The following is a 21397-nucleotide window of genomic DNA, read 5'->3' as shown; positions in this document are numbered from 1 at the left end:
GAGTCACATTCCCTTTTTTCTCTCACTGCCAAGTTTTAGGCAGTAACCAGACAGAGGGAGAAAAGGGGAAAAAAAAAAAAGGGAAAAGCAACAATGGAGAAAAGTTGAACTGAAACAACCCTTCATTCGGGGTATTGTTTGACATTTTAGTTCTGATTGTACGTAGAGATAAAGGGTCTATAAATATCCTGTCTGCTGAAATTCCTTATCACAACATCGCCTATCAGCTGAACAAATAGGTTAGGTTCTCCAAATAATACATAATTACATATGTAAATACAAAATTACTGATTATATCCCTGCACCCCGTGGAATGAAGGCCTGAGTGCTGGAAAGGACATTAACCTTTTCTGTTTTATTGAGAGATGCCCCAGCCTCAGGAAAGCAAATGGGACACACAGCTGTTACTGCTGAATCTGTGCGAGCTCCAAGACCCAGCTGAACTAAACAAGGAGATATTTATCTGCCTGACTAGGCTAGATGAAAGCATCTTCTGACATTTTTTTGAAGGTATCTTAGCATTTAGCTCTGTTTAACAAATGGCTGTAAGCTTTTCTACTCTGCTTTAGAGCTTTTAATGAAGCATTGTGATTTCCATTGTGGTCAGTTGTTTGACACTTTTATTATTACTGGTATGCATAGCATTTTTTAATGTTTGACAGCTGGAGAAAGAAGTATTTTGTGCATTCAAACTTTTAGCACAAAGCTGCTGTTTTCCATTCTGCCTTTGTCTTTTATTCTTGCTGATGCAAATCAATGAAAGACAGAACTGATTAAATTACGTTTGTTTACTTTTTCCTTGATGATAATAAGACACAGCCTGCCTTTTATAAAAGACAGAAATAGAGGATGCGAATGTTTCTACAGTATTTCTAGAAAGGTTTGGGCGCTTTTTATTTTTACAGTATAAAGGCATTTATTTGTTTCTTATGTCTTGATGTACCAGATAATGCGCACTTCTTAACATATGTGGAATAAGAATAGAGCAATGAACGATGGTTAGCAATGGATTCCATTTGGAAAGCCTCCATCTTGTAATTTTTATTAGTTCAACAGTATAACTGATCAGACCACATCACAAAACAAACACGGCAAGATACTTCTGTCCTTCACAGTAGGACTGCCTCCGCTCATTACTATAGCTGTACAAAAAGGTCCTCTCCATTGCAGGCACTGGGTTTGTACATAGCAGTTGTTACTAGGTCCTGGCTTCGGTGCATGGGTATGATGCTGGAAGGAAACAAGCACTGAGAGGCAGGGCTGCAGAAATAGGATACCCATGATTGTTTTGGTGAGTAATGCGCATGTCTTGTGGATTGTGTAATGCCTTTTTTTTTTTTTTAAATGCTTGTCCTGAGAAAGGAGGCCTGCGTTTGTCTGTCTTGCTTGTGTAGAGTGTATGCAAAGGAAAAGATCCTGGATCAGGAGTGCATTTCTAGAGGTCAGCAGCTGCTTGTGACATGTTAGGACAAGGTCACCAGGAGCATGGAGAATTAGAGCAGAAAGATTTTGGGAAGGGTAAATGGCAGAAACAGGAGAGGAAGAGGATGAGCAGAAAGGAGGTGGTAAAGAAGTCACTATAAAACTGCCTTCATGATTATTTTGTTTCTGTATTTTTCAAGAACAGAGAAAAGTGCAGCAGAGGATGGCAAAGGCAATAGAAGTGTCTGAAGGCTTCTCAGCAGTGACATCAACCCTCCCTGTTTCACAGATGAAACTAGTCTTAGGGAGTGATACCGCATGGCAGCTGAGCCAAATCTAATGGACTGCTAGTATCAAATGGGATACTGCTTCTGCTCCCAGCCTTGCTGCTTTCTTTGTACAGGTCTGGTGCTTGTCTGGCCCTTTGAGTTCATGCAGCTCAATAAACTGTAAGAAAATTATTTCAGAAAAAAATATCCTAGCCCAGGAGAGGAGGAGAGTTTGATGTCGTGGGAATGGAGACTGGAACTGCAATGAATGGGAAAAGTACAGTCAGATCTTTGCTGCAGATTTGGCGTGTGCTGGGGGATACCTCACTGCTGTTCTGTGCCTAACCTCCCTCCTCACCTCATAGGTAGTGACACCCTCAGAAACGCACAAGATCAACACAGCCTGATCAGGGAGGCTGACTGGATAGGTGAAGGGAGGTCATCCACCTGTGCCAGCCCACACGGCAGAGAAAGGACTGAACAGAACTGCAGGAGCCCAGGAGGATGTTGTCATGGGTAAGGGTAGTGGAAGAAGAACCAAGGAGGAAAGGGGACACGTTCACAGCAACCACAGAATATTGCTGCAACAAGCATCAGAAAAATGCTTGAATACAGGGCAATGGTCCCATCTTCCTAATCCAGCTCTTAAAGGGTTTATCCTTGTGTATCCATGTAGCTGTCTCTGAAGGAGGAGTCCTGTTTATGTCCCTTATTTAGGTATACATTTCTCCAGATTGGGATTTCATAAGAGGACAGCTGCTGCGTTTTTACTGTGTGTGACGAGCAGCGGTAAAAGCTGTTCAGGGTTCATGATGCAAATGTGTCTATATATTGACATTTATCCAGCTGCACTTCACAAAGGTAAATGGGACGTGAGAGTGGTACCCTGCTCCCTTTTAATCCATTTTCTATAGACAGGAGTGCTTTGCCTCTCTGCGGGAAAGGCCAGCGCAGCTACTGTGTTAATAAACACTCATTTCTCACTGCAGCATATGTGCTTCCCAGACTCATAAATCCAGGCAACCTGTAGTTGAATAACAATTAAATATCCACACGTGTTTCCATTCCACAGTCTGGTGCGCAAAGCTTAGGCCTAAGTGGCTGGACATCTGCCGTCTGTTTCTCCCACACGTACTGTTTGGCAGAGCATCATTACTTCATCTTACCCTACTGCCATTAAAGGTACCTGTAAAACTGGAATCAGAGCATCATCCTACAGACATGTTGCCATATCTCTCAAAATGAGTGGCGTTCTGTCTCTTGCCCTTTTTTTTTTTTTTTTTTTTTTAAGCAGACTTTATTGTAATAGTAACAAATACTTTTCATGGCTGTTGGTCTTTCTCTCAGGGTTTCAAGCCAGGGATTCAGTTTGGCCCTGTTAACATCAGTGGGAAATGAGACATCATATTGAAAAGTATAGTTGAGATGCAGGATGCTGATAGATCCTCACAACAATTTTGTGTCGCTTGTACAAGACCCAGAGACGCAGTAATGCGGTAAGATAAACATAGTGCCTGATTACAATGAGTGTATTGCACTTATAAGAGGCATCTCTTATCATTAGGCTCTGCATATCTGGAGTAATAACCACCATATGTCAGGCAAGACAATGGTAATATGAGCCAGATAATTTTTCCATTGTTAAAACTTCCAAAATGCAAAAAGCTACAAAGTCTTAATTCAATTTAGCTAGATGTAGTGCTGGTGGCTGGAGGGAATGGCTTGCTGAGGCTCAGTCTTTCCCCTGGTCTAACAGGCGGAGTGTAAGACGTTATAGCCACCTAAAGAAGTAAGGACTGTATGCAGTTGTTACCCATCTTGTATTTCTGTGTGGCAGGATTACTGCATGTACTGCAGTTCAGGTGCTCCCAGAACGTCAGACGTTTGTTCCAGAAAGCTTGAACAGATAAGCCCTATAGTTTGCTCTGAACTTAACAAGCCTCCTTCAGTGGTGAAGCTGTATGAGACACAAGGCCTGTCTTTGCATTGTTGTATAGTTACCTATCAAAATGCTTGTTCCCTATAGAACTGGCTGAAACCTTGAATTTCCTCCCCGACCCCCCCACCCCAAGCGCCTGTTGGCTGCAGGCAAAGTTGTAGCTATGATGGCGAGAACATCCTGAATTAGTCTCAGTAATCTGCATTTCCTTGCCAAAGATTTTATCTGCTGGGGGTGCAAATTGCAACCATCTAGGTTGCTAGTGTTGAAAAATCTGCACCCTTCTGTTCCCCAGCACTACCTTTTTCAGGCTAGGTTAGTTTATCCAGACAAATTAATTGACACATCAAAGCTGTCAAGTGAGAAAGGCCACAGCGAGAGACAGCACTGCTCTGAACATTTGCACAATTTGTATATTTGATTAGGTACCTCCGCACTTGTGGATCGTTAGAAGCAAATCTTACTTTTGCTGTTTTCATATAAGGCTCTGTGCTGTGATTCTGCAGATGTTCATTCTCAGTGTACCTACGTTGTTAAAAAAAAATATGCTGAGAGTAAAAATTACATTTGCTCATTCAAACATCTTACTAGTTACATATAAGAAAAATCATATGCCAATGACCTAATGAGAGATGCAAGATGGACTTCAGCGGGAGGTGGATGGGGCCCTCAAAAGCTGCTTCTCTTACACAAATAGTCCCCTGATATATATATATAAAATGAAAACCTTCTTTTGTTTATAATGACAGATGCCACAGGGGGTTGTATATTTGGATATTATTTTTTCTCTAGGACTGTTTATTAACAAATGCTTGAAAGTTTTATGATGTGGTGAAAACGGTATCGCTCATGATAAACAGGAAGTGCTCGGCAGTATTGCATTACCCCCATAACGCAACACAGATTCCAACAGCTTGGCTCTTTTTTTCAAAATACGGTGACACCACTTCCTTCAGGAAACCTCTCATCTGCACAGTTCTTATCTGCTATAGATATGCAAAACTGCAGAAGAAATGGTTGTTTTAAAAATGAATGATGATTCATCAGTTTTGGACTGTAGTAACTTATACAGTATCTATTGAAAGAAAATACACAGTATGGGCTCCTTGGACTCTCAAGTCAGTGGACTGAACAAATTGCGCGGAGAAGGGACTGCCGCCTTCCCTCCCCGCCGCAGCACAGGTACAGATGAGAGAGCAAAGATGCAGATTTATTTCCCTGCAGGTGCTTGAGGTGTGTCTCAGCTGTAAATAAGGAGGGTGCCTCTTCTGCAGTTCAGTGTCGGCATAGCCAGGATCCGGCCGGGAAAGGAGAGGCGGCAGTCCTGTTTCCTTGTTATCTGCCAAGGCTAGCAGCAAGGAAGCCAAGTGTGACAGTGCATTTGTGTGGAACCTTATATGAGAATAACTGTGCTGTGGCCTCCAACTTGCTCAGAAAGGCTGCCACGCACTCACCATGTGCTGTTGTTATCAACGTCGCTTGAATTTTGAAGCCAGGTCATTTTTTGTGAAGATACCAGAATCCCATTAGTGTGCTGATCCCTAGTGCTTGTTTCTCTTCAGCCACTGCCTGTCATTTACACTAAATAAATAAAACCAGCAGACAACCAGGAAGCATACCTGTGCCACCAGAAAATCAGTAGCTGCACGTGTATTAGTGATGAGCAACAACATCAGTGAAAGCAAGCCCTTCCTTTTAGAAGAACTGACACCATTCTCCAGATTGGTTCCCCATGAGGGGACTTGTGTGTCTCCCAAGTGCCTTACTTGCACAAAGCTAGAAGCAGTGGGGTCTGGCTATCACCCCTCCAAATAGAACCCTTCCATTCCCATAGCTCGTTCCCCATTCATTTTGCTTTTATTTTACATTCTCCCCCCCTCATATTCTCTTTTATTCTGTCCTTCATCATCATTTCTTCTCTGTCCTCACATCAGCCCACTTCTTCATCACAAATGCTCCCTAAATGTTTAGGTAGGAGCAAGAAATGCCAAAAAAATGGAGTTACTGCAGTATCTGGACAACATAAAACCCTGATAATAGTGTTTCTGCATTCTTTGACTTCTGCCTCTGTTGGAGGCATCACTTGTCCTGTCTACAGCTGAACTGAAAACAAGTCAGGGGAGCAGGCTGCATATTATAGTATTTGTAAATCATTAGATTTCTGAGGTTTTGTAATAATCTTACTTCCTTTTTTGTATTTTCTTGTATTTTCCTAGGAATTAATAATACCAGAAATACAGAAATTGAGAGTGTGGGTATTATGCGCTAACTAAATCTTCTCATAAAAACTTGTAATAGCCTTCCAGTGCAGGAAGCGTAGGCACAAGAAAACAGTGGCCACGTACCGGGACTTCAGTGGGATCCTCACAAGTCACTGTAACATTCTGTATAAATATTGACTATATGTATGTGGTGTTTTGTCCGTCCTGTAAAATAACTTTTTATCTGGTGGCTCAATTCTTCTATCATCCACGGCTTGTTTGCTGAATTTTAAGTTTTGGGCAAGATGAAGCAAGCTCCTGAAGAGTAGTTGGTTTTCAAAAGATACCAGCTCCAGATAACTGAGGACAAGTAAAGCACACAACAATATTGAAATCACTCAGAGTTTTATTGCAGCTGACTGAGACAGAGTGTGCTTTGAGGCTGGGAAATTTCCATTACTGAAGTGCAGGACAGTGCCTGGATACTGCTGCTACTGCAGCTGAAAAATAAAAACAACTTAATTTTATATAGACAGCAACAAAATGTCAGTATATTAATTGAAACGGTTAGAATTATATAACAAGCTTTTCAGGTTGCTGTAAAATGGATCCCTTTTAAAATATTTATAGTGTCATTGTAAACTACTTGTACAAAACTAAGGAACATAAAAATGACTTGAAATTGCAACTGTGTTTTCAAACTATATTTGTGAACAGCAAATCCAAGAAGAATGCAATAGATAATACAAGAGATCTCCTGGATAATACAAGAGATCTCCTGTGATAGTGACAGATCCTGACAGTGACAGAATGATACCCAGTGCAAGATCAAAGTTGTTGCTGACAGTGTAGTTCTGCAATTAATAATCGTTTGTGCTCCCCTTGGCATGCACAAAACAAACATAGCAATCTGTTTACTGGTTTCAACTCCGTGGTGTGTAAGCCACCATAAGCTTCCTGCAAAGTCAGTCAGAATGCTGAAGGGGGGGGGGGGGGGGGGGAAGGAAATACTGGGGCAGGGGGGAAGTAAGTTTGTTTTGGCATCAGTTGCCCAGCATTTTGGGTGAGAGACTGTTTCTGACTTCCCAACAGCATAAGATCATGGCGAGATCCTCATTTTCGTTGAGGTCACTTTACACCGTCAGAGCAGCAGTCAACATTGAAACAAGGATCGGTCTCAAGGGATTTCAGCTATATGTCACCAGTTAAATCAAGCCCAGGTAGGTACTGAGTAGAGGTTGTTAGCATCTGCTGCTCCTTGTGAATCTTAGGATAGTTCCCTGTGGATCAGAGCTCATATCTAAGCAATTTAAGTTTGTATCACATTCATCACCATGGTTCCTGAGTGCCTTAGAAGTTAAAATTTATCTTTATAAAACATCTTACATGTCTTATTTCTCTCTCCCGTCACCCCCACACACAGCCTTGAGGTCTTTTAAAATAATGCTGGGAAAATTGTTTTATGTACTTAATGCCTGCATTTTGTTGGGATGACGGGGAGGTTCAGCGTCATGCAGAGGTACTCTGAAAGCAAACACCATGGTTCTTACAGCAGCTAGCAAGGAAGGCATGTCTTCAATGTCCCCACGCAAATAATGCAACTAATATAATGATGATGATGATAATCTTGGGAGATGTAGCTTTAGTTTTAGATTAGGACCAAATTTTGAAATCGCTCCTACCCCCACTAAGGAGTGGCACTGCAGGGCAGCTGCATAGTGTTTGTCCTTTGCCTAAATCTGAGAACGCTGTTCCCAGGACTCCCAGGGCCTTTTGTAGGAGGACGTTTACTTTTGAAGAGACCTATTTACAGAACATGAATTTAACAGTTAAAGTAGATATGTATAACAGTACAGAGAATTTCTAGATCCTGCTTGTAGGATGAACTCATCCATGTGACTCCTGAACTTGATAGGAAGATGGAGACAGTCCAAATCATGGCATTTTTAAACTGACTGATTGTATGGCTCAGCTCTTTCCTAGCTTTCAAACTGAAGGTACTGTGTTTCCGTTTGGACAAACTCTGCTTTTACTTCTGTTTGAAATAAAAGTGTTTTCCTTCCTCATGTTTTCTATTATCTGCTATCATTTTTTAGTAAGCATCACCTCCTCTCCCCCAGCATAACCCTTTATTTTGATCTCAGAACTAAGAATTTTCCCCAAACATGTTTATCTTCTTTCCAGAACTGAGGCTTTAAAGTCACCTTGTTAAAGCAAAAGACCCAACATTAAGTGTTGGTAATGGCAGTGTATTTAAATAGGCTGAAAAGCAATTGATAACACTTCTGTCGGGTCTGCCTATCTCAGTAACTTTAGTATTTCATTGAAATGCATACACTAAGTTCTGTCACCGGAGAAATTGTTGGAAAAGCATGCCATAGCTTTTTGACCACTTATTTGGGTTTAATTGGATTAGACATATATTTGAACACAGCAGTCAGAGGAGCTGACAGTCTTTCCACAATTTCCTAGTCTGCCCAGTTGGTTTCCTTTTGATCAGACACATCCTGGTTGAAGGTAGAAAATAATCTAGATATACACCAGTTCTTAATTAAATTTACTGTGACAGGTTGTGTTTAAGCTGGATTCTCTATTATAATTTGTTTTGCATTTGCTGATGACAGATTTATTTATGTACATAATCAGAACTGTAAGCGTAATTTCATTTTTAGAGTTGAGAACCTTTTAAGTAATATTGTATATGGTTTCAGAAAAGTTAAACACGTTAACTGCTGTCTGAAATTTCTGAGAAAAATAATGCTGTCTTTCTCGACTGCAGGAGGACACATCATGGAAAGCGTTATATACAAGTAAAAAAAAAACCAAAACACCACCTCAGAAGCATTATCCCACTCAAATACATAAACCCCCAAGCTGAATAGTTGAATGTTGGTTAAATAGAGAGGAGTTTATTAGATGACGCTGCTCATCAATGCCAGCGTTTACTCCGTCCGGCCAGGCTGGGGCTGTGCGGGCAGCTCTGGCTCTGACTGCAGTGTGGCTAATGGTGGCCACACGGCTGGAACCCCTGGCTCTTCCCTCTCTACTGCTCAAACTGCAACCCTGATGCTTGGAGAAGTGTTAGCACAGTTGTAATCAGGAGGTTGTACAGCATTTGGAAGCAGCTGTGGAAAACTGCAAGTGTTCAGCTGGTGGCAGAGGAAGCTGGCTTGTGGCAGGTAGTGATGGGAGAGGGTGGGATGGCAGCAGCGACCCTCTGGCAGTTGGGAGGAGGAGGGCAGGGACACTTGCAAGGCAAGGGCAGACACGGAGCAGCAGGGATGTCAATAGTGAAAACGTCAACAGGAAGAGAGCAGAGCTGAGAAAGGAAAGTTGAAAAAGAAGGGGACAGAGTACAACCAGTGAGAGCTTGGGAGCAACTGGCTTGTCGCACCACAGCTCCTGGCTGAGCACCATTATGCAGCAGTGCAGAATTAGGAACTACGTGTAAGAAAAATGCTGGGTATTCAAGGGGCAATGGGATGATTCCACACTGGGGTCTTCCAGCGGGCTGTGCTGGGTATAAACGTGGAGATGTGGGCGTGCCAGGACGCAAGGCCTGCGTCCGAACGGGTTTGCTAAGGCACGGAACATGGAACACATCTCGGGCGGCAGCAACAGGAGGGTTTCAGGGCAGGGGCTGATGTGCTTTGCCAAGGTCATTTAAGAATTGCAGAAAAAATTTCAGAAGTGGAGTCAAGATGCTTGCGCGTGACTTTTGCACAGTGCCAGTCCAAGGGAATGCCGCTGCAGCAAAGCGGCCGCCCAAGCCAGCCGTGCGCTCGGGCCTCCCGCTCGGCCCGGGTCGGTGGGAGCCACCGCGCAGGACGCTGCAGTTCTGCATAAAACCGTTCGCTAACGAGCGGCTGCAAACCCGTGCGCCGGAGCCAGGAGGTGTCGGATGAACCCGCCCTGGTTACAGCAACGCGGCTTTCGCGCACGTACCCTTGTGCGGCACGGCCCAGGGCGGCTGCCGTGCGGCCGGGGCACCGGGCACCCCGGGGCCGGCCCCCCCACAGGCACAGCGCCAGCACCGGCACTGGCCCGGGGCGGCGGCCGTGCGCTGCTGGGGGCGCGGGTCCCGCTCCCGCCGCCTCCCTCGGCCCGTCCCGGCCTCCCTCGGCAGGCAGCGGCGGGGGGCGCGGGCCGGGCCCCGGCTCCATTTCCTGCCCCGCGCCCGCCGTCACCTGACGCCTCTAATGGCGCCGGGCGGCCGCGCACCCCGCACAGCCGGCCCGCCCCCCGCGCCGCGCCCCCTCCCCAGCGGCTGCGGTTACCGCAGTGCCCGGCCCCGCCTGCGGCCCCGCCCCGCGGCCCCGCCCCGCCCCCGCCGCTCCCTGCACGCGAGCCCCCGCCCCCTCCTCCCCTCCCCCCCCCCCCCCCCCCTCCTCCCGCGCCGGGCAGATGCGCGCGCGCGCGGCCGGCCCCGTCTCCTCAGAGCGGCCGTGGCGGTGACGGCGCTGAGGGGGCCCGGGAGGCGGCGGCCGGTGCTGCGGAGCGCGGCGGAGCGGGCGGCGCCTCTCTCCTCCCTCCCGCATCCTTCTCCTCGTATCCCCCCGCCTTCCTCCTCCTCCCCCCGCCTCCGCCCCCCCCCCCCCCCCCCCCCCCCCGCACGCAGTCACCGCGGTTCCCGGCACGGACAACATGGCGGCGGTGTCGGGGGCCGGGGCTGCGGGCGGCTCTGCCAACGCCGGGGGCCCGGAGATGGTGCGGGGCCAGGTGTTCGACGTGGGGCCCCGCTACACCAACCTCTCCTACATCGGCGAGGGGGCCTACGGCATGGTCTGGTGAGTGCCGGCTGCCTGGCCCCGCCGGGGCAGCGCCCTTGCCCTCAGCAGCTCCCTCCTTCCCTCCCCGCCGCCCCGGGCCGGCCCTCGGCGGGGGCCCAGGCCTCGGGCACCCGGCCCTCCCGCGTCTCCCCGGGATTGTCCTCCGGAATCACCCTCCTCCCTCGCTGCTCCCCCCTCCCCCCAAACATGCCTCCATCGGCGGGTGCCGCCGAACGCCTCGTTTCCTTTCAGCCGTGCCCTGCTTTTCCTCAGGATTTTCCCCTCTGCCTGCGGAGCTGGGCGCTCGCCTCGCGCCCTGCAGGGCGGCTGCGGCGCCGGGGCGGGCGGCGGGTGCCGGCACAGCCCGGCCTGGCGCGGTGTGCCCGCTCACCTGGCGGCGCGGCCGGGGGCCGGGGGCTGCGTGCGGCGGCCGCAACGGCCTGGCCCTTGCCGGGGTGGGGGGTGGTGCTGCGGTGCCGGCGTGCAGGTGAGAGTGCGCTCGGCCCTTCCAGTTCCTGGGTGTTGGTGGGTCAGGGAGGCTTGTGCCAGATCTCGCTAAAAAGCGGGCGTGTGTGTTTGCTTGGCTTAATATCGGGCGTAAGGAGCGAGGCGAGTAAACTGCAGCATGCTGAAATTGGGAGCAGACCCGATTGAGAGTTTGAGGTTTGTTTTGTTGTTTTTTTTTTTTTTTAAACAATCTAAATGTGTTGGGATGATGCTGCGTGGTGGTAGATCTAGTGTCATGGTTATAAATGTGACATGCCCGGTGACCTTACTTAAGATTTCATATTCTGTCTTCTGTTAATAAAACAGGTTAAAAACCCCCTTTACCTCTGAAATAATTCAAGGGATGCAGATGGAATTTTTTGTTGTTATTGTTTTGTCAACTTTCTTCCAGCACTGCATCTGTTTCTTCAGCATTTTTTGACCAGAGGTGCTAAACGAGGTGGTTTACAGGCTATGACTTCATGAAAGCTTTATCAGCATTTAATTTCTCTCTCTGGTGCTTAATCTTCTGTAAACAAGTGCATTTCTCAGCAAAGGTTCTTCAGAGCCTTCAGCTGTATGTTAGAGATTTTTGCAGCTATCGGTTCTTGCATATAGTCATGGAATTGTGCTGGCCTGTTAATATGAAGTCATCCTGCGTTTCAGGGTGGCAGCTTTCATCTAGGCCTGAGCTTAGCTGTGAGGTGAGCCTCTCTTGCAAAAACTTTTGAGTTGCGGCCCTTGCTTTTTTGCTGTGGGAAGAACCTTGAAAATGTAAATCAGAAATCTTGTTTATGGTGTGAAGATATCCTTGTTATGGGTTTAGTGTTAGAAATCACAGCAGTATATCCAGTCCAAAACTTGTTAGCGTAGCTTATGGTATAGGCTGTGTTTTATTAAGGTGTGCTTTTATTATCTGAGCTAGGGCGAATAAACCGGTGCAGATAACCTCGGTACTAGCTGCACTGATTGACACTCGCAGTCCCATTTATGAAGGTACTTCGAAACAGTAATTCCAGGACGTATGCTGTGTACAGGCAGGTTCGTATCAACAGGGTGTTAGAGGTGTGTTTAACAGCCAGCGCGTTAAGGCTAAATTATTTCGCCACAGATCAGAGATTACAAAAAGCAGTAGGATGGCAGTTGATGCCCTTTTTTGGCATCACTATGCTAGTAAGCAGCCACAGGGGAAACGGGGCCACTTTCTGCCGCTCCAAACGGTAAATTATTAAGCTCTCTACGGAAACTGTTTCCCCTCCAAAACTAAGGGTTATCTTTTCTTTAAAAACTTACTCTAAAACATTGTGTCTGCTGTGAACACTATACAAAATTACTAACAAAAAATTGAAATCTCTGGTTCGGCTGAGATATACACTTGGGTCTCTGTGTTTTCTACTCTAAAATTACTGATGTGAAAGACTACATTTGGTGCGTTGTGCTCTTTAACTATTGCTCTTCTGTCTTGCGTATGAAATGATAGGGAACAAAGTCCCAGTTGATGTTGTATACTTGATAAGGAAAATGTTGGATGCACTTGTAGTTTAATTCCATAGCAACTGTAATGTATCGTAGTGCCTAACATACAAGCTACTGTGATTAAATAAGATTATGTGTCAATCAACAGACGTATGGGTTGTGCAGTTTAACACTATGTTTCTTATCTTGTTTTGATTGCTAATGCGGTGGGGATCCGCAGAAGCTTCTCCCTTGGGGGGCGGGGTAGAGGGCAAGCTATGAGTGTGCAGATGGGAGATGTTTCCTGCGACTGCAAAATCCATTTGAATTTGTACACTTTAACGAAGGAAAGAGACTGCAGGCTCTAATGGTTTTGTTTTAGGCCCACAGCTAATGTGAACAAGTTGGGAGATGCTAGTTGTTTACAAGTGCATTGTGCCGTAAGGCTTGTTACACAGAAAACCAGTGACTTAACTCTTAAAAACCTTCACTCTTTTCCTTGTTTTTTTTTCTAATCTTTCATGTTTCTGGATTATTGGATTAGGGAGTTGAAAACGAAAATGTTCTTTTAATTATATTAATGAAAGGGCAAATGAAATATCCTTAGGATAGCGCAGTTAAAGCCAGTCTTCCATTTTGATTTTGCAGCAGAGAGAATAATGTTTGAGAAATATTGATCACAACATAAAATAACAGCACAGGAAATAGAGGAAGATGTTGACTGAATAAACTCTATGCGAATGTTCTCTCATCTGGATTTGAAAACCTTTAAAGGCATTTGACTGTTTTCCCTAGTGCAGTGATTTTGAACCTAATCAGGTTTTGGGTAAAAATAAACTTACCAGAGCAGTATATTTACTGCTGTGTTGTGGCTGCACTTTCTCCGCTTCGTAAGCAGAAAAGGCATGCTCTCAGGCAGCCCCCCCCATCTTAATGTCCTCCAGTTAAAGCTCTGCCAAAAAAGGTTCATCCTTTGATACAGGCTTGCCTCTCACTCAGAGATTTTGTTGCTGAGGGTGAAGTGGTTAATATGTGGCTATCCATGTCAGTGTCCTTTCTAACCTATTTTTTGTTTTCAGTATTCCTGCCTGTGAAACTAGGGGATGACCACAGTGCAAACAAAGTTTAGCCAAAATCCTCAGTGCTTCCTAGGACTGCAGGACATTCTTTGAGCACTTGTTTAGTCATACAGTCATGTTTGTTACTCTGAATTAATTTATCCAAATACATGCAAATATTGTGGGTTTGTGTTTTTTTTGTTCCCCTCCTCTTCCACTTAAGAGTTGTTTTGTGGGGTTTTGGTGCAATGTACTTCATGTGACTTTCCCTTTCTTCCAGTGATAAGGGATTAACAACCTCAGAGTAAGCTTTCAGACCGAGTCTGAAAGTTTCAGAACTACCTTTCAGACAAAATGTGAAAGGTTTTTAAGATTGTCTCCTCCTCCTCAAATGTGTGTGGGGTTTTTTCTTTTGTTGGTGGTGGGTGGGGTGTGGTGGTTGGGGGAGCTACCTGTTAACAGGCCATATTTTAAACACACTGAAACAGCAATAAAAACATGATAGTGTTGAGCTTTAAATTTCCAGTTCATCTAGTTGGTCAGTGGTAATTTGGCAAGTACAGTAATTTGACAGTATAAAACAAGTAATCGTTCTGGAAACAAAAAGTGAATGGGAATGTGATAGGGATGTTCTGGTTTATAGTCTAGTTTTTGGAAGCCCTTTTTGTTGTCAGGCTTATGTGAAGTATTATCACTGCTGCAAATAACTCCATATAAATAGTAAAGTTGAATGCAGCTGGAGGAAAACAATCTTGATGCTCAAGTCTTGCATTTCTGAATTTGATTGCATTGTTACAAAGACATCTTTGTGCTACAGATGGGTGATATTAGAAGTTAAGGTAGTCAATAGATGAATGTGAAAGTAATACAAAAAAGAATATTTAAAACATTTAGCAATTTGGGGTTTTTTCCAAAGTTCTGCTGCTTTCTACTGTCTCACAGAAGAGCCCTGCTTTTAGAGGATGGATAATTTAAAATGAAGTCTGGAACTATATTCATAAAGAGACTCAAAACAGGAAAAAACCCCAGCCCACCCCAGAAAAAATGATCTGCAAGGCATAGATATTTATATTAAAAGACAAAAACCCCCCACCTTGATGGGATTGATGGTTGTGTAATATTATTTTGGGTGTGTCCAATGTTACATAAAAAGGTAGAACTTGCATCCTTCTGTCAGGGTCAGACTGGGGGGTTTGGGGGATGGACTGCCTAGTTGCAGGGATAAGAAACAGCCTGTAATTTTTTTTTTTTCCTGTGAACGGTTGCGTTAATCTGGAGAGAGTACTCTTCCGTGGTAGAGCAAGTGTAGCGATTCATGTCCCTGTTTATGCGTGCTTTTAGGGAGCAGGGGTTGTGTATGGGTGTCGATACCTGGTAATTAACATGCTCTGGTCTGTGTGATAAGGAGAGCGGGGAGCTGATACAAGTTGGCCAACCCTACTACATCCTCCGTAGTGCAAGGATCAGAGTAGAGCATTAGGGAATGTAATTGGTGGCTAGTTATCAGCTGCTTCCCTCTGGGGAGGAGGCAGAGGTAAGCATTTCCTTTCAGTCACTCAAACTTGCTTAACCTTGCTTAACCTGTGGAAACACCAGAGGAGCAGCGAAGGCTGCTTTCCCCGCTCTCCCCCGTGATGGACAGGTGGTCAGCAAGCTGTGCAGCAGGCAGCAGCGACGGGACAGCAGCTACTGCCCAAGAGTTACGGAAGGTGAGAAGTAGCAACTTCTCCTGTCTGCCCAAAGTAACGGGATACTGGCTTAACAGTTGAAAAGGGCAGCTCAGGGACACTTGCATTTTATAAATAAATACACATTTCCTTAACATGGCATGATCCAGCCCACAGAAACAGGTAGAGATAACTTGTGTTTAGGGTTTTTTTGAAACATGATTTATTAAGGACATAAGGCTTATACATTCACAGTATCAGTATGGGGTTGCATCAGTCTGTCTCCTGTACCCCTACATATGATTCTTGAACCTGCTGCCTGCCTTTCATCAAATTTGACAGTTGGTAGATGTCTTAAGGATGGAAAGTTTCTGCAAGTTTCTTAAAAATAGGTATTTTGTTAATGCGAACAGATCGTATATGCTGCTCCTCTGAGGAAGAGACTGCATCAGGAGGTCACACAGGTGAAGCCGGACTCCTCCAGAGAGAAAATGACAGATGCCCCAGTTCTACGGATGGATTTATCGGTACTCTTGAGACCAGAAATGTGTATTTGTAGGACACCAGGCTTTGTTAGTTCACTGGGCTCCTTGTTCAGGAGCGGAGATCTGCAGCCCACAGAAGAGTTAATACTTGCCAACTGAGTAGGTGTGCAGCTCAACTTGAGTTGAAAACTAATGCTTCACCAAAATAGTAATTTTTTTAATGCTTTTTATGTTGATGCTTTGTCATAGCTTTCAGCTGTGAATTAGAAATGAAATCAACTGATCAATATGGTATTTAATAAAAATATTTTATGACGTCTTGCTGTGGAGTATTTCACAACATAGTATAGATTGAACGGGACTTCCTGAGGTCATGTAGTCCAACCTCCTACTCAAAGCAGGGCTGATGTCAAAATTGGATCAAGTTGCTCAACTTGTCCACTCAGTATTTCCAAAATCTCCAGGGATGGAGATTCCACAACATCTCTGGGCACCTTCTGGTTCTAGTGGTAAACCAAGTGCCCAGTGGAACTTTTGCCCTTAAAAACATGAGTTTCCCTTTCTGCAACTTGCCACCATTGCCTCCTGTCCTTTGTAGTTTTTACCTCTGAGAAGAGTCTGGATCAGTTTTCTCTCTGATCTCCCTTTATGTAACTTAAAAGAGAAATTAGATGCTTTCCCATCCTCCTCCCCACCCCCTTTCCCCCCCTCCTAGCCTATACAAACCCAGTTTTCGTTTTCTCCTTTTTTTTTTTTTTTTTTTTTTACTTGTATGTCATGTTCTTCATCCTCCTGTGCATCCCAATGGTTTTCTGCTGGACTTGCTCCAGTACTGGGAGAGAGGAAGGCTGGACACAGTATTCCAGATGTGGCCTCACAACAGTAGTCACTTTCCTTGACCTGCTGGCTATGCACTTAATAACACAGCCGGGTCCGTGGTTAGCCTCATTGCTGTGATCAGGCGCTGCTGATGCGTGAAGTTGGACATTGTTCTGGTGATACAGAAAATACTTGAACTTAAAGTGAGGCATTTTAGGCAATTTTAAATAATGTCTTGGAAAAAAAACCCAACCTCCACAACATTTTATTAAGTGATTTCAAATCTATTTGATTTTGATTCTCAAACAGCTCAAAGCATATGGAGCCCTAAACCTATTTTTAGAATATAACTTACTTTACTGTGTGTAAGGTAAATTAAACTAATAGTGTATGTGAAGTGCAGCAAAGTGTAGTTTGTTTCGTTTCAGGTGAGTTATCTGTGTTAAACCCAGATTCTATTAATTGCTAGGTCAGTTTTTAAAGAGTTGTTTGCTTGTGAATGAATCTTTTTCAGAAGGGAGCTTATTTCCCTTTGCATTATTACAACTTTTGGGCATATAAAGAAGCTATTCTCAAACTCACCTTTTTGCAAGGTACATTAAAAGCCACATACACATTAGTTTATCAGCTTTGACCAGGTAGGTTAATCAGATCCAAGTAGTAATAAATGTCTTTAATTCAGATGGGGTTATTTGATGAGGTATTCGTAGGTAATTTGGCAAGATGAGATTTCTTGTACTTCATCGGTGCGCAGCAGGTCGGTTTCTGTTTCGGAGAACATTCCTGTCTCCACCCTTTCCACTGGGCGAGAGCTGGCGCAGAGGCAGCCTCATGTCCCGGGCAGAAGGGACTGCTCTCCGCTGTGCCCCTGGCTGCCTGCAGGCAGGGATGCTGCTAGGCGGCTGCTGCGTGCCTCCCCAGGCCCAGCTGCCTGTAAGCGGTGGGGGAAATTCTGATTTGTGTGTGTGATATATCTATCTACCTTGTACAAATGCTTTACAGAAATGCTGTTCTGTTGATTTGAGCAGCATCTTTATGACAGTCCACTTCTTAACCGAGCTGTGCATGTGTTTGTACTATCTTGTTTCACAGTACCTAAAATCACAACAACCTAAGTTCTGTTAAGGGAAAATCCCTTCTCTTGGAAGTTCTTTTTTATTTTGAGAGAATTTTTGTAAAATACTGAAATGCTCTGTGGTGATTAGAATGTAAATGAGAGGGTTTTGTTACATGGTAGAAAGTAATTCATCTATGTTGTGAGTATGTTTTAACTACCAGCAACTTGCAATTAGGCTTACCATTTATAATATGCAATTACTTAGTTTTGCAGTTTCTCTTAAAATTAACAGCTGTCACTACAGTACCTTACTTCTCACCTGTTTGGAGGGAAGGCAGTTTGCTCCACCAAATATTGCTGATGGGTCCCAAGTAAAACTTGAAGCCATTTGAGCACTGCAGATCAGTGCTCTGCTCCTCAAACTGCTTCAGTCTGGAATGCACCCGGTTTTATTGGGATGTGGATGGTGGAAAGTACCCCAAATGACATTCAGGCGGACTTTTATATTGGATTTTTCTGAGTGTTTCATAATTGTGAAATATCTTCCTTTTAGTACAGTAGCCAACATGTCTTTATGCTGTGACCCTGTCAGAATAAAATACAAAGCTGTTAATACGTTGAGGGTCAGGGGTTTACTGTTGGCATGGCTTTTGAAAAAGATGGAAAAACCATGCAACAAATGCCTCGTAAGCTGATACTGAAGGGGAGTTACTTCTGATAGTGGCGAGATGCATGCTCAGTGCTGGCAGTTTGGTTTTTCTGTTTTGTTGTGTTTTCCTGGTGGAATACTGAACTACCTGTGGCAGGGTGGACAGTAGCAATGAGCTCGCTTTCTCTAGTGCTTTTTGATAGTTTTCATTTTGCACTGATGTTCCAGCAGGTTTAGGAAAACCTCTGCTTCTAAGTATGCACGATTGATTTTGTTCAGCAGTTTACTTCTTTATTTTCTGTTGGGGTGAAACACTGTGAACTCTCTCTTCTGAAGGTTTATATTGTGGAATCAAATAAGTTAATTACTGAAAAATATAGTAGTTTTCTGGATCTTGCGGTTTTTTCCTTTCTCTAAAGCTGATTTTAGGAGTATTTGGGATATAAGTGAAATCAGAACCTTACTAGACAAAAGAGTACACCATGTTGGGGGATTTGTTGACACCATTAGCACTTACAGCCCTCTGGTGGTGCCTCTCCCCCCTCTCTAGGAAAGGGGAAAAGTTTCCTACACTGGTTTGAGGAGCCTGCTTTGCTGCTAGGGGGTGGGGGTGTTTTCCAGGTTCTGGAGTAATGTTGGTTGTGTACCTGGCCTGTCCTCCCTGTCTTAGTGGCTTTTTGTTGCCTCTTGAGAAGCCATAAGCCCAGGAGGAGGAAGTCGGTTCTTCATCCGCACATGCGCAGAGGTTGGGTTTTCATGGCAGTGTGGTTTCCATAACTGCCTTGTGCTGATCGCAGGCTGTGCCTGGCCTGCCGTGCCTCAGGTCCTTCATCCGATGCTTGCACAGCTGTAGTTAGCTGGGTTGGAAAACTGATTTAACTGAAAAGTTCCTTCAGAAAACATGTGACACAGAAAGGGCATAGGACTGTACAGGTGAAGACTTCTTTACTGTTCCTGTTCATAAGCTGCACTGACTTCGAGCTGCTTCAGTTCTCCGAAGTGGCACAAAGAAAGGCACAGCCCCAGCCAAGAAAGTGAGAAAGGGGCAGGGTTGTCAGGCACAACAAAGTGTGAACCACAACCACTCCTTTCAGTTCACCGAGCCCTTAGGTTGTCTTGTCTCAGATGTTGTCAGGCTTTTTACAGCTTTACCCTGAAATTGATTCCTGCAGGAATTGTCTTTAAGTTTATATATAGAGAAGAAAGGCAGTGATATTTAATATTGTATCTTATTAAAAGCAGTACATGCTTTTGGAGTGAGGGGGTTATTTTGCAGTTAGCCAAGGGGCCTTTAGACGTAATGCTGAAGTTAGTCTAAGTATTAAATTTGGCATGGTTGCTATCAAAGGAAGTATTGGCAGCAGAGAACCTGTAAACCTCTGAAATGGGGAGGATAAGTGGGAAGGCAAGAAGTAGATGAAATACTGAGATGTAAGAGTTGTCTGTTTTCTGAAGACCAACTTGAACTGAAGTCACATGGAGTAGGCACATATGATGATTTGAAGTCACCATGCTTCATAGCTTAAGGTATAGGAACAAAAAATATATATTCAAAGAGATTGAGAGAAGTGATCCCTGCCCCGCCCCAGCCTCAACAACCAAGATAGATCAGAACACTGTGAAATTAAATGACATCTTTAGCCAAATAGTACAGAACCTTGGGTGAAGTAGCTAATGGTTTTCTAATACTGATGTTTAGGTGTAGTTCTACAATTGCTGCTTTTCATAGTTCTGCTTAGTAGGTGCTAACAAAACATAAATCATCTGTTCTGCCACACCCGGGATTATGAATTGACTGAGCTGCTGGCAAAAGTAATTTATTTAACAGACTCCATTTTGCATGACTAGCTATTTGTTTTCAAAATACTAGGAGTGATCTAAGGAATTAAACTATTAAGTTGTTATTATGTGCATAGTAAATAGTTTAAAATTGTAATGCTTCGGAAGGTTTCATCAGATTCAGCCTTTCAAATTCTGAAAAATAAAGTTATGCCTTTGTAACCTAATAGAGTTAGATATCTGAAAACAGATCTCCTATGGGAGATTACAAAAGAGCCTTAAAAATTTGTGGTGTGAAGGGCAATAACCTGTAGTAGATCAGAAAATGCCAAAGAGTAAAATTGCTTATGAGTAATTACTCACTTTTGTCATGAGAGGAAAGACTTGGCATAATTGTACCAGAAACTTTTAATATTAGGATTGATTTTGAATGTTATGAGAAAGGTGGCTGAAAAAGTAGGTGGTAAAGGTGAAGGTTATTTTCTGACCCAGTAAGCCTCAGAGGTTAACTAACAACATCACAGAGCAATCTGCTGTCATTACTTGGGCACTTTGCCGTGGATTTGTGCTAAAATAAAGGATGCTAACTTAGAAATTGTATTTATTTTCCCCCTTACTGGAAAAGAACAAAAATCAACTTTATAAGACAAACAAAAAATAGTTTGTTTAGATATTTTCTATAATAAAAACAAAACCGTTGTAGTGATCATTTGTTGATGAGCAGCAGAGAAAGGATATGGATAAACTCAAGAGGAGTTTGTAAAGTATGACAGTTGCTTTGCGGAGGGGTCATGATAAAAAGTTTAGAAACAGGGATTCGTATTTTCTTAGCCCCAAAGCAATAATCTATCTACTGATACTAGAATCCTGACGAATGAAAAACTACTTAAAAAAAACCCAAAATGACACTAAAACAAAATCAGGGTTTTCAGATAGCATGCAATTAGGAGTTTTCAGCTAGGGCCAGATTAAGACTACTGCAAATTGTATTGCATCTACTGTATATTTATTTCAATATTCTCTTGTTGCTGTCTTCCTCTGCTGCCATTTTTGTAGCATGAGGTGCCAGAAAATGGGGAGAAATTGTCAGTTTCAGCATCTGCGGGCAGCTGTGTGTCACAGCAGTGTGTATTCTCTTTCTTTCCCTGACAAAAACAAGACTTCAGATAAATCTGAGCTCATCCTGTAGTTCACAGCGTCAGGTAGTTTTCTGACACTGATGAGGTCCGCTTCTCAAACACTAAGCTTTTGGTGATTCAGCACGTAATTCGTGTGTCTAAGCTTACTCTGAAGTATTTAAATTTGAATTAAAGTTTTCTGGCCTCTTTATAAGCTATTAGTG

General features: G+C 44.1%; 2 protein-coding genes across 2 annotated transcripts in view; both read left to right on the top strand.

Annotated features, from left to right (window-relative positions):
• Nucleotides 1–7895, top strand: part of PPM1F (protein phosphatase, Mg2+/Mn2+ dependent 1F) — a 50743-nt gene extending 42848 nt beyond the window's left edge. Inside the window, exon 9 of the mRNA XM_080373981.1 lies at nt 1171–7895. Within this exon, the coding sequence (XP_080230107.1) occupies nt 1171–1189 (19 nt within the window). The 3' untranslated portion in view covers nt 1190–7895. The remainder of the gene's footprint in view (nt 1–1170) is intronic.
• Nucleotides 7896–10225: 2330 nt separating this feature from the next.
• The window catches only part of MAPK1 (mitogen-activated protein kinase 1), a 37125-nt gene continuing 25953 nt past the window's right edge, over nt 10226–21397 (top strand). Inside the window, exon 1 of the mRNA XM_080373994.1 lies at nt 10226–10618. Within this exon, the coding sequence (XP_080230120.1) occupies nt 10476–10618 (143 nt within the window). The 5' untranslated portion in view covers nt 10226–10475. The remainder of the gene's footprint in view (nt 10619–21397) is intronic.

The sequence above is a fragment of the Falco punctatus genome (assembly GCF_963210335.1).
Source record: "Falco punctatus genome assembly, chromosome: 1".
Taxonomy (NCBI): domain Eukaryota; kingdom Metazoa; phylum Chordata; class Aves; order Falconiformes; family Falconidae; genus Falco; species Falco punctatus.
Note: the sequence above shows the minus strand (reverse complement) of the source record. Positions and strands in the feature narration are given on the sequence as shown.